The sequence below is a fragment of the Gossypium hirsutum genome, chromosome D08, assembly GCF_007990345.1.
Source record: "Gossypium hirsutum isolate 1008001.06 chromosome D08, Gossypium_hirsutum_v2.1, whole genome shotgun sequence".
Taxonomy (NCBI): Eukaryota; Viridiplantae; Streptophyta; class Magnoliopsida; order Malvales; family Malvaceae; genus Gossypium; species Gossypium hirsutum.
Genome location: NC_053444.1, coordinates 47,895,719 through 47,913,243, shown reverse-complemented (window position 1 = coordinate 47,913,243; position 17,525 = coordinate 47,895,719). Strand labels below are relative to the sequence as shown.

The 17,525-nt window shown below is 34.5% G+C and overlaps 1 protein-coding gene and 1 long non-coding RNA gene across 2 annotated transcripts; one reads left to right on the top strand and one right to left on the bottom strand.

The window, feature by feature from the left end:
* Nucleotides 1–1,757: 1,757 nt before the first annotated feature.
* Nucleotides 1,758–5,154, bottom strand: LOC107910505 (translocase of chloroplast 33, chloroplastic). The gene is made up of 8 exons (XM_041098239.1): nucleotides 4,958–5,154; nucleotides 4,661–4,768; nucleotides 4,448–4,555; nucleotides 4,219–4,343; nucleotides 3,783–4,047; nucleotides 2,474–2,542; nucleotides 2,203–2,364; nucleotides 1,758–2,105 (listed from the first exon to the last, which is right to left on the bottom strand). Exons 2-8 carry the CDS (start codon nucleotides 4,757–4,759, stop codon nucleotides 2,037–2,039), a joined length of 897 nt encoding a protein of 298 aa, XP_040954173.1. The 5' UTR covers nucleotides 4,760–4,768; nucleotides 4,958–5,154; the 3' UTR covers nucleotides 1,758–2,036.
* Nucleotides 5,155–11,883: 6,729 nt separating this feature from the next.
* LOC121219818 (uncharacterized) lies at nucleotides 11,884–13,505 on the top strand. Its single transcript, XR_005916759.1, has 2 exons — nucleotides 11,884–11,948; nucleotides 13,236–13,505. It is a non-coding gene; the product is annotated as an uncharacterized lncRNA (long non-coding RNA).
* Nucleotides 13,506–17,525: the final 4,020 nt, after the last annotated feature.

The window sequence follows — 17,525 nt, the reverse complement described above, 5'->3', positions numbered from 1 at the left end:
TTGCTAGGAAGCTCTAAATTATCACAGAAATGTGGGGAGAGTTTTTCTATGAGTTAATTACCTTTTAACTGAGGTGCCCCACAAGAAAAGGGACAAGACACCATATGAGTTATAGAAAGGTAGAAAATCATCCTACAACCACTTGAAAGTGTGGGGGGTGTCTTGCTAACGTCGTATAATGGTAAGTCGAGACATATGCATCGTCAACACAATATCGTTAGACAACTGATCTCAAACGGAGTTATCTCTATTGATTTTGTAAAATCAAAAGATAACATTATGAAATTGCTAACTAATGGCTTAAATCGAGATGAGGTTGATAAAACATTAGAAGGAATGAGACTAAAGCCCATGGAAATTAAATGCGCTATATGAAGGAAAACCCTACCTAGTTGACTGGAGATCCCAAGATCTAGGTTCAAAGGGACAACCTAATTGCATAGACCTTATGAGGTCACTATGAGGGTTCTTATCCCAAGTCCGTTCCTATGATGTAAACAGTGACTAAAAATGTGATAGGTTAAGCAAAGCTTTTAATGACCATTGTGTGTTTCGATGAGCCAAACAACATAAGTCACCTATGTGAAAGTGAAGTGGGGTCGCTTCGAGGAGACTATTGGGGCATAGTTCTCTCAAACTCTAGTAGAACCAGGAGATGTTCACGGCTATATGAACATACCCATGAGAACTAAAACCTTGTTAGGGAGGTAGTTGTATGAGGTATATCATTGTTTACACAAATGTTAGAACAATTCATGGACATCACGTCTACTGGTCAGCTAGTAAAGTAAATATACTTTCGCAATGGAAGGTTCAAGGGTGCATACCTACCTATCCTATGCAACTGTCGATCGTAGGTTCTATCACCACATCGAGTCAATGTTTTTTCGATAAAACTATCAATTTTCATCCATGTGGTGAATTGTTGGAAAAATTGTAATTTATGGGAACTTTGAGGCATATTCTTAATTGGTAAAGGTGGAGAGTTGAATTATAAAATTCTAATTTTATATTCTACTCCATGAGACCTTTAGAACGGTATATCATATGCTCAAAATGGTTGAGTGATGAATGAGAAATTGATGTTTAAAATAAATTACTTGTGAATACTTGTTGAGGAAAAGAAAAGCTTAGATCCTACATTAGTTAAAAACCAAGTGTAAAATGTGTATATATATAATAATCCACTTAAAGGATGATTGAATGACTAAACTTGAAACTCTACCTCGCACATAGGGAGTGTAGAGCAAAAAAAAAAAAAGATGAACTAATATTATAGCATATGGTATTGAGAAGAAGGTGACTTCTACTGCCAATTTCAATGTACCTCATCGTGTTCACTGATAGAACAAGTTCGATTTGTTTTTTAAAAATATATTATACTTGCTAGTTGATCCCCATTATTTTCTTCGTTACGTGTGATATTCTTGTCATACCATCTGTTAGGATTAACATCTTGGTTGCATGTTTTCGTTTCTATGAATGATTTGCATGTTTTTGCAGATACGCACCCTAAAAAAGGAACATTTCCTGTTGCACGTGGCCATGGAAACCAAGCATTTTGTGTTTTTAGCTAATTGTTTTATTGGCAGGAATATTCCTCCATAGGTAATTTAGCTTTTTTACTGTACGATTAAATCTTAGTATTTTTATTTTCTTTTATTTTTTTAAAAAAATTGTTAATTAGACAAGAAAAACCCTCAAAAAATTTAAAAGGAAAAAGGAGAACTTGAGCAAGAAGGGGCTATTGCAGTCTCTGCATGAAAACATCAATATATATATAGGTAGGTAGGTAGGTAGGTAGGTAGTTCAAGAAAACAAAAACCAGAAGAATCGGCAGAAACTAAGTTCTAATCCTACAAACAACTAAACAACATTCCATACCGATAATGTCTGCCAAAGCATACGCATACTCAACAAACCAAAATGAACTTGAGTTTAAGAAGAATAAACCTTGAGAGTAAAGCAAAAGCTAATATGATAATGAATCTCTAACCAGACTCAAATAGAAACTTGGAACTTGCCAGATATCCCATTCATAGAGGTCCACTGCCAGTTGCAATATCCTTCTTTATTGCTCCTTGAATCCATTTGAGAACCAACCACTAGAACAACAACAAAGAACACAAAAACATGTGTTAGGAAATATTTATTTGTCCCAGTTCAGCCCAAAGAGAAACCAATGACCACTGGAAACTTTACCTGAACCCCAAGAATAACAGGTATCCATAATTTTCCCTTGTCGTTTGCGTCAGACCCATCAACCAACTTCTTGCTAACTACAATTGCTCGACTCTTATTTGTTGCAACACCTGTGATGGCTTTTACCAAGTTTGGAACCCAAGCTTCTCCATTGGGAAGAATCTGCATTGAAACAATAATATATGTGTGTGTATATATTTGAAGGCACTTATGAATATGAAGGGTAACCAATTGAGAGCAGTCGATGGAAAAAGATAAGAAAAGATCAAACCTTTTCGTCTATGTCATTTTTATTACATCTCCCAGTGTTTTCAACCAGAACAACAGGAATGACAGAATCCTACAAGCATCAAAACCAAGGAAATAATACCTGACAAAGTAGTCACAGTACTCTAAGCATATCATCAGAAAATAAATAGTAATTAATTAAAATAAATTTACAAGCTAACAATCCTTCTCGGACAATTCAGTCTGATTATAAACAGCCTGAATTTTATTTTATTTTTCCTTTTTTTTAGTTTCCTTGAGACTTTCCCTACTGTCTGAAGCAAGATTTTCCACATGCAGCATTCACTAACATCAAGTGAAATCTCTGATGAGCCTCATTCTAAAAATGTGAGTTCCAGGTTAATTAACATCTCCTAACTGATTATTTCCCACCAACAAGAAACCATTGATTTTAAAGGCAAAACTGCTGTGACGGGAATTATATATATTTAAGGCAAATATTGAAACCAGACACAATTACTCTGTCTCCCATAACTAACATGTATCATTTCCACTGTTTGTGGAACCAATAACATAATACGACTTTCACAACTCAAAAATAACAAAAACATGCACAATCAGCACAGTAGGCAATGTTAACATGACAGATAAGTTTTTCTTCCTGTCAACCTGTCCACCTTTTCTGCGTCTAAAATAGAATTTGGAAGCATATAAATATATGTACACATGCACCTCAAAATATTTCTCCCCCTAATTTAAACTCACTCAAATTATTCAGAACAGTGACGAAAGAATCCTATGCTATTGGGATATTTGACAGAGGGTAGCTTACTGATGGTTTACAGTTAGCATCAAAATCCAAATTATAAGAAAAACCCACTTAAAAATTAGCTCTCTTGCATTACAAAGATGCATGAGAGAGAAGTGGAGAAGGTTATCTGTTAGTGGCAAATAAATTGTTTCTACAGGAAGTGTCAGCAATCAGAAGCAGAACAAACTGTTAGAGTCAGAATCCAAAATAGCTTAACAGCTTCTACAATCTAAATCAATGAGAAATTGTGGTTGTTTGCGAATGAGCATATCCTTAGATTAAAGGAAGATCCTAGGAGCAGATAACAAATCCATAGATCTTCTGCTCTCTCATAACTAGAAAATACCAATTTCTCCTCCACTGCGTGGAATCATTTAACTCTACTTCAGCAAATTATGAGTGAAAAAATTTTAGTCAGCACATCAAGCAATTTTTATGACAACAAATAAAAGCTTCCTTGTCCATGTTAACCTGTTCAACGCCATTATTCAGGCAAGCCAACATGTCTCCCGCATAAATAAACTTGAAAGAGAATACATACCTCAAGATCCATTTTCCTAATCCGAGCTCCCATACGAATAGCCTTTAGCACACCCTCTGATCTTTTAGAGGAAAACACATCATAATTCAGTCCATCTGGTGGACAAAGCTGTGCATGAGTGAGTACAAGCAAACTTTTCCGCCAAATTTCTTTTCCAAAACTGTTGGTGATAGCCCTAATGATCTGCTTATCCAAGTTGTCCACTCTATATACATCTAGGCGGTCAACATAAAGTAGAACATCTATGGTCTTATTCAAAAGAAACCTGCATTATATTTAAAACATTATGTTCTTAACCAAAATAACCATGCCATGTGGTAAAACTAAGTTCTAACAAGAAAATATCCCTAGCAGATACCGAGAATTACTCAATAAGCTAAATCCATCAACTAACAAATAAGATGCTAAACTTTGATTGCTCAATTCAAGTACTTACCCTTTGATCAACTCAAGAGCTTGGTGATTGACATATCCAGCCTCCACGAGTCCAGGCGTATCAATTACATTCAATGTAAACCCAGCCCATGAGCGTGAAACCATCACGGGTCTCAGCCCCTCGGACTGCAAAACAAGCAAAAAACAATGACGATGAAACTTGTGAAATCTAAAACAGCAAACAAGAATCCACACAGCAATCCAAACGAACATATAAAAGCAATACTTACCTGGAAAGCAGTAACTCGAACAACTTGCTCTCCAATGAGAGAATTGATAGTGGAAGACTTCCCTACACCGCCTTTGCCCATAACAACGATAGTCAAAGTGTTGACATTCTATAATTTTTTTTTTCACAACAATAACAAATAATCATTACTGAACATGTTATTTAAGTCCACGTAAATGAAAAAGGGATTAAAAAAAAGGGGGTTTATAAAAACCTCTTGCTTCAATTTTCCCAACAACTCGAACAATTTCGTTTGTGTAGCAGCGGGGAATTGTTGAAGGCCGAGCCATTCACGAGGCAAAGGAGTACCCATCACAGAAAACTGCATAAAATTGTTTTTTTTTTTAACACATAAAAAAAACTGAAGAAATAAACCCTAAACCCTAGAAGTGGATAACATGCTAAAATGCTAGACCCATCTCGAAATGCAACTAAAAAAAAAGATGGGTCAGTTTTCTTTTGACAGAGAAGAAAATAAAGAAAGAATTGGAGGAGAAATCTGGGGTTTTACCGGCCTAGCTTGAGAAGTGCAACTGAAGAAATTGTAGAGGTTATTATGGTGGCGGTTGGTGGAAGTTTGGGTGTACAAAGAGAAGGTTATCTTATCAGCGTAGTGTTTGTTTTTTCCGCCCACCCAGCAAGCAAGCAAGCAAAAGCGAAATGCTTACTTCGCCCACTGGCTTTTATTTTTTTTGTGAAATTCTTTCAAAGCTTTTGAACAAAGTGGGCTCAATATACAAAATAGGTGGGCTTGCTTTCTAGCCCGAACGGAAAGGTCAATAAATAACTTGAATTACATCCTCCAATAAAGAAAGAAAACCACTGAGTTTTTAGCCCAAATAATCCAGATCTCAGTAATGGTTTAGAATGTTTTTAGTGTTGAAGCAGAGGATCTTGCCCCTATAAGCTATTTTGTGCAGAATTAAAATATGTCAACTCTATTGTCGTGTCAATTTACTGGACTGGACACACCGAATCTTGGCCATCATAGTAACATCACTTGACATTGATTAATTACGAATTTTTTATTCTTTATTTATAAAACAACACTACGAATTAACTTATGCCTCTTTGACCTACTTATCAATTACCTTAAAATAGATGAGATGTCACGTTAGTCCATTTTTTTTTAATTTAAAAAATTTTCTTAAAAATTATATGTTTTTTAAAATATTAATTGTTAACATGATATGTACGTAGATTGTCATGTAGATGTCACGTCAATATATATTAAATTTTTTATTTATTTTAGGTGATTTAATAAACAATACAAGTTAAAAGCTAAAAAAGACAACAAAAATTAAATAGATGGCTAAAATAATTTTTTTTATAAAATTGAAGAGCTAAGTAAGTCTGTTTAAATTAGCCTAAAATGTCTTTTTTTTACTTAACATATTAGGCCCTTTTTTTCGAAATTTAGGGAAATAAATTGATTTTACATTATGTGTGGAAGCGCGTCCAGTTGGGTGTGCTTTCATACACTCTCTCATCGACATTTTTTTTTATTTTTTATGATTAGGTTTAGGGTTTTTTGGTTAAAAATTAGGGTTTAGTGTTTTGGTTAGAAATTAGTGTTTTTGGTTAGATTTGAGGGGTCAAAGATGCGATAACGCGTCTCAGAACACATACATTTCATATGTCATGCCAGGATAGGACTATTACCTCAGAGACCCATCTTATGGAAGTCAAGTTTCGAGGTGATTGTAATTGATATAGTCACGATCGAAGTCTAAGTAGAGGTCTCAGTGACAGCATTGATGTGGTCACGGGTTCGAGTATAACTGGGGGTCAATTGACAGTCGTTATGCAATCACGAGTTCAAGCTTTTTGGATACCCGCAAATGATGTCTTATATAAACCATACATAAGATTGAGGTCATAATCATAAGGAAAAACGAATGGCTTTCTAGTGTAATCAACGTAATTTTTTTCTCTATTTCCATGTAGTCGGTATATTTAACCTTTCATTCTTATTTGAAGGCTAACACCGATATGGACACAAGAGGGCTCTCATGCGGAGAGCAAATGTTTCGGCACAGTAGAGTTCAAACTCTGGTCAGTGCGGCAACTGTTGTAGTTATTAATTGATTGTTTAATAACGATAATCATTGTCATCTCGAAAGGAATATCACCTTTACTGCATCACAACAACCACTATCCGTCTCGGAGTCCTCCTACATCCACGGAAGTGCCGGCCTTCAGATTTGAAAAAAGGCTAAAGATACTGGTATCATGAGAATGAAGAAAAAAATTATGCCGATTATTGCGGGAAGTCCCACAGTTTTTTCTTATAATTATACCCTCAAACTTCTGTATAGTATTTATAAGGCAACATTTTCGGGTATCTGAAAAGTTTGAGCTCGTGTCCGCATAACGACCGTCAACTAACTCTCCCGTTATACTTCAATTTATGACCTCTTAATGGCCATCGATCGAAACCTCTACATAGGCTTCCACCCGTGACCGTATAAAGCAAAATCACCCCGAAACTCGATTTTCACATGATATGTTTTTGAGGTAATGGTCTCATCTCGTAGGATATATGAAATGCGTGTGTCTCGAAGCGATATTGCATCACGAAAACTCAAGAATACCTAAAATTGGAAATTTTATTAGTGACGAAATTTTTTAATACTGAAACAGGAAAGAAAACCGACAGAGAGAAATATTGTAAAGTGGAGGAATGGAGGCCGGGAGAGATGATGGGTTTAAGGATGGATTACGGAGGGAGAGCCCTCCTTTAGAGGCACGGAGAAGGGTGAGATTGGAAAGAAAAAAACTCGTAGTTGAAAACGCGTCGCGAGGGAGACATTTTCATCGAATATCTAAAAAACGTGCTTTAAATCTTACCCGAGATTCTCGAGGTCATGGCATTTTTGGCAGACTTGATATGGAAATGGTAAGAAAGCTCACCCAGTTGGACAAGCTTTCTTACCATTTCCACTAAAAGTCTGCTAAAAGTGCCCTAACCCTGGAATCCCAGGTAATATTTTAAACACGTTTTGAAGTACTGAAGACCCTTTGACATACACATTTTGAAGTACGTGTCTAATAAAATTAGTTGAGTAAAAATTATCATTCGATGAAAGGGCGTATTTTGAAACACATTTTGAAGCACGCTTTCCCTCTCTCATTGTTCTTTTTTGCTATTAAACTGTCGAAGTATTCAAAACTTAGTCACATAGCAAATTCATATCAAATATTGAAGAGTTGTACTACGAGTGTCGTCTACGTTTCTTTGGATAACCATTTGAAGTTTTTTATTCTAAATATCTAATTCTTTTTAAATTGAAATAAGTCGACGAGTGCAATCCGTCATTTACTATAACAGTCAAATTTGCAATACGGACGTTGGGGTCGTATTTGTAGGAGCCCAATCTATGGAATTGGCTTTCAACCGTACCATTCTATTACATAAGCTACTAACTAGAATAAGGAGTAATGTTGGGGGTTTAAGTCGGAGAAGAATTTTGATCTTGCAATGTAGATATCTGACATCAATTGATCCCTTTAAGTATGAGTTATTTGATGTGATAGGCGACCTCGAGCTGGAGGCGACCATATCAGGAGTTATATTTTGATTTTATCGAGGATGATAGAGCTTGTCCATATTTGACCATTATTGCGGCTAATACGGGAACCAAAGAAGAAGTAGAAAGTTTTACTACACGGTTGTGCGGTCAGTTTACTAGTTTGTTACAAAGCTCCTATTATAATGTAATCGAAGCATCAATGGGTAGACATTCTTCGGTTTCAGACACCAATTTCAACTTCGACGACCATTATTAGTTGGGGTATGAGCGTAACCCAAACCTTGACACTCGAGCTTAACACTCAGTCAGTGCATTAGATTTCAACTTTGGTGGTTCGATGTCTTGGAGTAGAAGCACTTATAGAAGGGGGCCATCAATTTACACCGGTTGGCAATTCAGTGCAGATGTAGACCGTAACATGGGGTATAGAAGAACTGATGACTTACTCTCTACGATCGGGTCTGACGATGGTACATCAAACCCTTTGGTTGAAAATGAAAATGAAGATGCGACTAAAGAAGAAGATGCAGTCGAGGAAGAATGGGCAGCAGATGTTATTGAAGAATCATAATCAGACCTCAATCTAATTTGGTAGTCCGATCCGGATGGTTCAAAAGTGACACTTTTTTTTTGAACCAGTACAGGTTCTAACTGAGCCAGAACCTTGCGATTCTAATGATGACAGTTCAGAAAATGCTTTGGATCCTAATCCATAATGCAGGGCATATGAACCTCTGCCGTACATGACCAATATAAACCTCTCCGCCGAGGGTGGTTTAGTGTTCCAGTAGCTCCTACATAGAACACCTGGTCATGCAAGCTTATCGTCAAATGTTCGAGTATTAGAAATTGGAGTGAAGTATCCCAGCAAAGATGATTTTCTTGTTGCACTGAAGTAGTACAGTTCCAAGAATTACGTGAACTATCATGTCACAAAATTTCATTCGGAAAAATTTGAGGAAAAGTGTACAATGTGCGATAGGAGGTGCAAATGAAAAACCATGCCATCTTTTCAGAAGAAGACGAGTTTGTGGACAATAAAGAAGTATTCTGGTCCACACACTTGTGTTGTAGTAGCTGCGCGATGCAATCACTCGATTTTCTGACATAATGTGACTTGACCAGGGTATTCGTTTTTGCCAATAACATAACTTTAACTCGTGCTTTGCACGTGTAAGTCAGGATCATCCAAGGATAAACTTCGACATGATATCTGACATAATTCTACCTATGGTGAAACTGAGTTTGTCTTAGCCAATTGTGCCATCGTGTTTGTCCGTAGCTCAACATATGTGTCATATCTGGCAAGAGTATCAGAATCTTAGTCACTATTAATGACATGGAAGCTTTTGGGATCGCACACACCATAAGTATTGTGTATGATATGTCAGCTCCAATTACCATACAAAATGACCTTCGACAAATGAATGAGATCAATGCATTAATACGGGTATGTAGCTACCACTATTTTCACCATCATAGTTCGTTCATTGTTTGCATTCATGGGAATACTTTTCTCGACAGGGTACGAGCTCGTCCAACACCGTTTCCATGAAATGTTGGATAACTTGTGCGCCATCAATAGCGTCAGTACAAACTACCTCACCAACATACCTTCGAACGGTGGACACAATCGTATGGCAGGGTCTACAGTATGAGTACATAACGACGAACTAAGTGGAATGCATTAATTCAGTACTGAATAAGACACGTCATTTGTCGATAACATCGATTGTCAAAGAAACATACTTTCGACTGGTAGCCTTATTTTTAAAGCGGGTTGCGATATATGTTGGACAGATAGTAGGTGGTCACATTTGGCAGGAAGATGTCATGAAAGAAATTAGACAAAATGTAGAGAGAGCAAACACTATGTATATAGTGTGTTACTCGCATTTAAACTTGAGATTTTGGGTCATGGAATATGCTAGGCTCGACTAAGACATGTCAGGGCATCATACCGTGTTGATCTACCAGAAGGGGTTTATGATTATAAGAGATTTCATGCACTTTGATTCTCATACACACGTGTAATTGCCATATGTGCGAATGCACGAATTGAGACATGTATTATATTAATGATGTGTATAGAGTGGAACACATGCACAATGTTTGGAGATCTGAATTTCCACATGCCTTAGATGAGAGTATGCGACCACTAATGTCCAACTCTCCATTTGAGTTGGCCCCAAACATGAGCTTGTGTTGCATCCCGAAAGGTCGTCCAACTTTTACTTGTATACGTACCAATATGGATGTTCGGGAGAGGGATAATCAATAGAGGTTATGCGAGTACTGTAGAAACCCAAGGCATACGAATGCAACATGTTTCGTATTGAGGGATACATTGAGGCCTCAATGTCACTAACATATTGTTTTGTAGAAAAATTGATTACAATGCTTTTTTTTTGTACAAAATATGTTCGTTCATTTTTTTTTGTATTTCATTTGTCTTTGTCACTGTCAACTAACATTTATATAGTTGTAAAATTGTTACTTTAAGCATTACTTCAAGTACCAATTATAATTTCTCTAGCAATTGAACTTTTTCCATTTTTGCTATCTAGTTCCTATGCCTTAATTAATCATTAATTAGATAAAGGTGCCTATTTAAAGTTACATATTTTATATGAAATATTATAAATAGAAAAATGTGTACGATTTACATTAGAATTTAAAAAAGATAAATATGAATTGCAACAGAAATATAAAAAAAATTGATCATTTTTTATTGATATCATTTATATTTACATCACAAAAAGTAAATGAAAAATACATCATCAACATCATTGACCTAAATGTGTGCCACAGGACGATGGCTGACGGTTGTAGGTAGGATTTTTGCGTATAAGTTGTGGTGCCGACTCCTCTTCTTAATTATGATCATCGTCTTCATATTTTTCATTTTCACATCAACTCTTGTACACATCTTTATCTCAATCATCATTTTTATCTTTATCTCCACCCTCGTTTTCATCTTCATCTTCATCGCCTTCCTTTGTGCTTGAGTGTAATGCCATCCTAGCCTATCATCATGTGTCATCCATTCTATAAGAAGGTGATTATGACGATGGCCCACATTGATAAAACAACGACGCGATGGTTGTTTGTGACATTATCGACAAATAATTATACGATGTTGTAAAACTCGAATACATCGGCATTGATACTAGCATTGGTGTCGCCATTAGGTCGGTACATGTGTCGACATTGACATTGACATCGGGGCGTAATATGCTGGGGGTGGAGGTACCTTGAAATACTTACTTGCAGGAGGTGTAGATGCAAAGTGCTATGATAATGTATAATGTGGTGCAAAATGTGGTACTTGTGAATAAAACATGGGGTTAGTGAAAGGGACAAATATTTGAAAGGAACTAATCGGGATATGGTGCAAGCCTTAGTGGCATTTGTTGGTTTAGATTCGGGGGCGAACTTGTTACGGCACTTGCTCTGGACCTACGAAGTTGGGGCGGTCTTTGTGCCCTCTTCGGATAAAATTGTAACAGCCCGATTTCGATCCTAATCGAAATAGTGGTTTTGAAACCACAAATTTGAGTCAGAAAATTTTTTAAATATTATTTTCTGTGTTTATAATTTGTGAATTAATATGTATGAAAATTTCGTGATTTAATTTTACTGTTTGTGTGCTTAATTTGATAAAAAGACTAAATCGCATAAAGTGTAAAAGTTCTATTTTACAAGCTAAAGGTGTCTAAAAGCTATAGAATATTAATTGGAGGTCCCTAATGTGCAATTAGGCCTTGTTTAGGGTGGTGGCCGGCCATAGGGACAAAGAAAAGATTTGGTCAATTAGTTAGGTAAAAATTTGGTGACTAAATTGATTTTTTATCATAATATAAAGAAAAGAATGATATCATCTTTTCTTCTCCACCTTCACCACCAAAAATTAGCAGCAAAATAGGGGTTTGAGAGTTCAAAAATTTCAGCAAGCTTTTCTCCTTACAAGTAAGTGTTTTGATGACCATTCTTTGATAATTTTTGTACTTTTGGAACCCTTGTAGCTTGAGCTAGATAATGAGAGGACTATTTTGCAAAATGGTTGGAAGTCTAGGGTTTTGCCATGTGAGCCTTTATGTTGGTTGCTGCATTTTTATGGAAGAAAATGAGTCTTAGTTGTTAAATAAACAACTTTTGTGAAAGGTGTTATCATGAAAACACCTAAAAGGACCTTTTTGTAAATGTTATAAAATAGGTGATAAATATGTGAAATAAATGACATGTATGGACTTATATGAGTCTAGGGAATATTCGGCCAAGCTATAATGTGGTCAAATTTGGAATATTTTGTATTTTGTGAAATAGGGACTAAATTGTGAAAAATGTGAAATGTCAAGGGCAAAAGTGAAATTTACTTATTTATGCGTTTTTGACTGAATTGAATGAAATTATGTTTGAATGAGTTTAATTTGAATATGTTTAGATTAAGAATTAAAGAAATCGAACTTGGATCGGGGGAAACCAAAAGTCGTCGATTAATCGTTCCGTTCCGGTTTATCGTTGTCTGAAGTAAGTTTATAAACAAATAGATGATATAAATTCTAAATAAATATTAGTTATATATATGCTGAAATGAAAACATGCAAATATATATATATAGCTGAATGTGTTTAAGTTCGGGTAACAGAAATAGACGTGGATGTGATTTACCGATATTTAGCACTGAGTGTGCGAGTATGGAATAGCTATGGCTATACGAATGGCACTAAGTGTGCGAAATTAAAATGACGATGTTGAATAACGGACACTAAGTGTGCGAAACAAAAATGACGATGTCGAATAACGGGCACTAAGTGTGCGATACCAAGATCAATTTGGTTAAATAAGAGAGAGCACTAATTGTGCAACGTCATTATAGCTTCGACAAATTATTTAGCAAAAATTGTGTGGATCCAATGAATGATGAATGTGACATATAAGTACATGATATTACAAGTATGTAATAGTTAAATAATATATGATATCAAGGTAAGTTGGTTATTTCATTTGTGATACAAATTAGATGATGCAAATGAAAGTATGTGTGTGTGTATTAAAGACTATATTTGGCCAAATGGTAAGGGCATGTGATATCACAATTATGTTTTTATTTTAATGCTTATATATATGTGAATATGAATTGAATAATTCGATTATGTGATTTTGAACTATTAATAACATTGAATTGTTTATTTGCTTATGACTTACTAAGCTTTGATAGCTTACCGTGCATATGTGTTTGCCTCGGTTTTATAGATTTTGGAAGTTAGTTGCGGGATCGGGGATCGTCAACGAAATCAATCACGCTATCGTCCGTTATCGGTATCTATAAAAGTTAAACTTAAACTTATGGCATGTATAGTCTATACTACTTTTTGGAATATATTTTGAAAGATGTATATATATATAATGAGCCATGCAAAAATGGCTTGTTTATTTTGATATGTATGGTTTCATATGCTTGATTAAAAAACGTGGTTAATTGTTTGGATTGTGTTTCGGAAAAGGTTGAAATAGGGAAGTAAAGTTATTTGATAATGATTAGCTATTAAGATGGCTAATTAAGAATATGTTTAGTGTTATGTATGCCTAAATGCTAGTTAATACAAAGAAATTATGAAAGAGTAAAAAAATTTGCAATGGAATAGTTTTTTTTTGGACAACAGCAGTGATGTGATTTTGAAAAATTTGCCGAGGATATTAGAAATGGAATTAGAGAGTGAATGAGGTATAGAATTAAATTTTATCGAGTCTATTTTCATATGAAAGAAACGGTATAGGTAAATGAATTTTATATTATGAGATATTTGAATTTTAGTGAGATAGGGTCAGAATGATTTTGGAATCCTCTATTCTGAATTTAGAAAATTATTAAAAATTGTACTGAAAGAATTATGAGTTATAATTTATATGTCTTGATTCTTTGGTGAGTGTATTTTCAGTAGAAACAAGCAGAAGCACCATATGAAATCTTTACCATGAGATAATTAATTTTTAGTGATGAGAGGTCAGAACTGTCAAACTGTAAAACATGGGAGATTTTAACTAATAAACTGTACTAATTGACCAACCCAAAAATTCTGAAAATTTGATGATAATAAGATATATGAGTCTAGTTTTAGGGAAAATTTACGGATTTAAATTTTGAGTTTCGTAACTCGAGTTATAATTAATTTAGTGACTGCTGTGCAGTTGGACAGTTTTATTGTGAACAATGAAATAAATTATTTTTAATTTGTTTAAGTATTTGAAAAATTTTAAATATTCCCGGTTTGGACCCGAACCATTTAATTGCATGTTTTAGGGTCTTGATGATCCTTTTTAGGGACATATTGATTTGAACGTGAGTAAATTAATTTTAAAAGAAAATTTTTATGCTCCGATTTAGTAAGTTAAGTTAGGTAACGCTTCGTGCTCGATTCCGGCAACGGTCTCGGGTAAGGGGTGTTACAAAAATTGTCAACTCCTCGCCTCTATTGACAGTAGATATAGCTTGCCGGTAGTTTTGAACCAAGGCATGTACTTTAAGTAGGTTGCCATGTCCATTGAGAAAAAGGGTTCACAAATGGATAATATTTTCATTCTACGATCTGAAACGTTGATGTACTCCTTATGGTAATCTCGCCAATTTTCGTCGGTCTTCCCTCATAGATAAAGCTTGTGCAAAACTTTCATGTCTTGCGGTGGCGGCGAAATTTTTTGCCTCCACCCGTCGTGTAAACTATCAATGACACTTTGATATCCCACATACTCTAAATGGCCAAAATTTCAGGCAGAACACATTCTATGATATCCGGATTGGCGTATGACATCTATTTAAACTGTAATTCACAATTATAAATTTTGTTATGTACAAAATTTTAAATTTCAAATCATTATTTAATTATTATAAGTTTGAAAAAACCAATAACTAACACCGGCTTCCGAGCGTTGATCTATAAATAGCCAGATATCTTCGAGTTGCTTTGGTAGTCCTACATAACCTTATGGTTCCACTTATTTAAGCAATATGTTAATTCAAACATATAATAAATAAACAACATTTACTATATTAACTACATGTTATTGTCAAATAAATTTTACTTTGTCATTAATGAGAATGTATAAGGGTCATTCATTCGAGGATGTAGAAATGGTAGCCGCCACCATGCTCATAACTGCAGTAGAAGCAGACAACCACTGATTGACATCTTATTTGGTTTCGTCGCTCTATACAACTCTCGGTACAACATGGCTAACACAGTTGATCCCTAACTCAGTCGTATGCATTCTTTGAAGTCGCTAAGTGTAGTAGCCATATTATGCGTACCAAATTTTGAGATTTATCAGACATTATAATGCCCCTAATTAACCTCAGGATGAATGCTCGAGGGGATTGTTTTTTGATGACGTCGGTCGCGTTCTTAAGAAGTTCTTTCAAATTATTTTCCAATCACTTCATATCTATCTGACCACCTTAAAACTTATTCGGCAGCTTCCCCAAAAATGCCTAGCAAAAGTCCTCTTTACCGGGAACGGCCATTGACCTCGTAATGATTGGCCCATCCACCGATAAATCGAGTTGTAAACCTACTTCCTCGAGTGTGATTGTACACTCACCGCATGGAAAATGAAATGTGTATGTGTCGAGTCTCCATCTTTCCACCAACGCACTAATAAGTGGAGGATCCAATTTTTAGCCCCCAAGCATAAGAGACGCATGTAAGAATCTCGCGTCTTGCAAATAATCACAAATTTTGGTGCCTAGGCTCTTTGAGAAATTATGTATGAATCCCCTCCAAAACAAGATCATCCACCTATTTATATAGACAAAATAAAATAATTTAAAATTTTAAAAAACTTTAAGTTTAACTTAATTGAAAATAACGAAATTTAAAATTTCTCCTTACCATTATTGCTTGAGCGGCGGAAATGTGCTTGCCGTCGAAGCGAATCAGAGAGCTTAAATAATTAAATAAAACTATAGTATTTTTAAATAAGTGTATTAGAAAATTTCAAGCAAAAATTGAGAGAGTTGAGAGAATTGAAAGTTTAGAGAGAATAGAGAAAGTTGGATTTGAGTGAAAAGAATGAAAAATGGTCTAGTATTTATAGGAAAAAAATTATTGTTGACCTTTAAAAAATTTTACTATTGTCAACGTTTAAAAATTCGTTAGGAAAATGATCGTTGGAGGATGCACTTTCACACATTCTTTCCAAAAAACGACCTATTTTCTTAATTAAGAAAATGACCTATTTGGCCAATTAAAAAACAAAATCAACATATATTTCTAATTTAGCCAAATAAGTCATTATGAAAAAAAGAAGAGAATTTGATTGTAAAAAAGAAATTGATATTATCTCATTCATTCTTATCTATGATTTTTTTTTTGTAATTTTTGTTGAGAGAGAGACTATTTTACTCATTTTCAAAATTGATAGGAACCAAAAGAGTATTTACACAAATTTGTTATTTGAATTTTTCGAATTGTAAAATTCAACTCGACTCGAACTCGAATTACTTATTTGAGTTGACTCAAATAATTCAAATAACTTGATTAGATTAACTTGAAATTCAATTTTTTTCGATTTTTTTGAGTCGAATCGAGTTTTGTCAACCCCTATCTATAATAGTTTGGTTTTTGGCATGGATGTATTTCTCACATGTACTAAAACAAGGGAAATATATTATGGAGGCTTTTGTAGTAAGAGGCAAATTGCATTTTGACTTCTCTACTAAAAAAAGGGCAAATTAGTACATTAGATTAAAAAGCGAACTAGTCCTACAAAATTCTATCTATTTTTACGATTAAAAATTGGTCTTGTATGTCAGTATGATGTACACATGGACACCACATGTTATTTTCTGGTTATTCCATTAGGCACACCAATTTTTAGTAGTACAAATAAATGAAATTTTTAATATAAATGACTAATTTGCTCTTCGATCTAATGTACAATGACTAATTTATGCATTTTTTGAATAAATGGGAAAATATAGAATCTGACTCTTAGTATAAGGACCTTTATAGTACTTTTATTGCTAAAAGAAGCCAATGAATTAGTAGACAATATTGCATGCTATACTAGGATAGCCAGGTCAGCAATGATGTTTGTAATAGATTGGTTGGTCGGATTGAAATCAATTTCAAGAATGGTATTAAATAGATATGGATTAGTTGAACCAGCTGAAAAAACTATTTGAATTGAAGAGTTTTTTTTAAAATTTTTAATATATTTTTATTTATATTTTTAATTTTTAATGATTTTTTTGAATTGATCAGATTGATGAATCAATAGCTTGATTAGTTCAACTACTAATTCAATTCTAAAAACATTGATAGATAGTCGCCACTTGGATTGGATGTGCAATATCCCTTTTAAGTAGAAACCTCTTATATACATTTTCTTTTTTCTCTCCGTTTTTAATGAAAAAAGAGCTTAAATCACAAAATAGTATCTAAATTATATCAATTTTTTTAAATTGGTACTTAAACTTTTTTTATCACTAGTGGTACCTAAACTATATTCTGTTAGCTATATTACCCTCACTGTTAAAAAAAATCT

Coding starts and splice junctions, on each gene's coding strand:
- LOC107910505 (XM_041098239.1), bottom strand. CDS start 4,759: ATGGGTACTCCTTTGCCTCGTGAATGGCTCGGCCTTCAACAATTCCCC. Junction 4,048..4,218: donor GCTCTTGAGTTGATCAAAGG/GTAAGTACTTGA, acceptor AATATAATGCAG/GTTTCTTTTGAATAAGACCA. Junction 2,365..2,473: donor AAAATGACATAGACGAAAAG/GTTTGATCTTTT, acceptor GTTTCAATGCAG/ATTCTTCCCAATGGAGAAGC.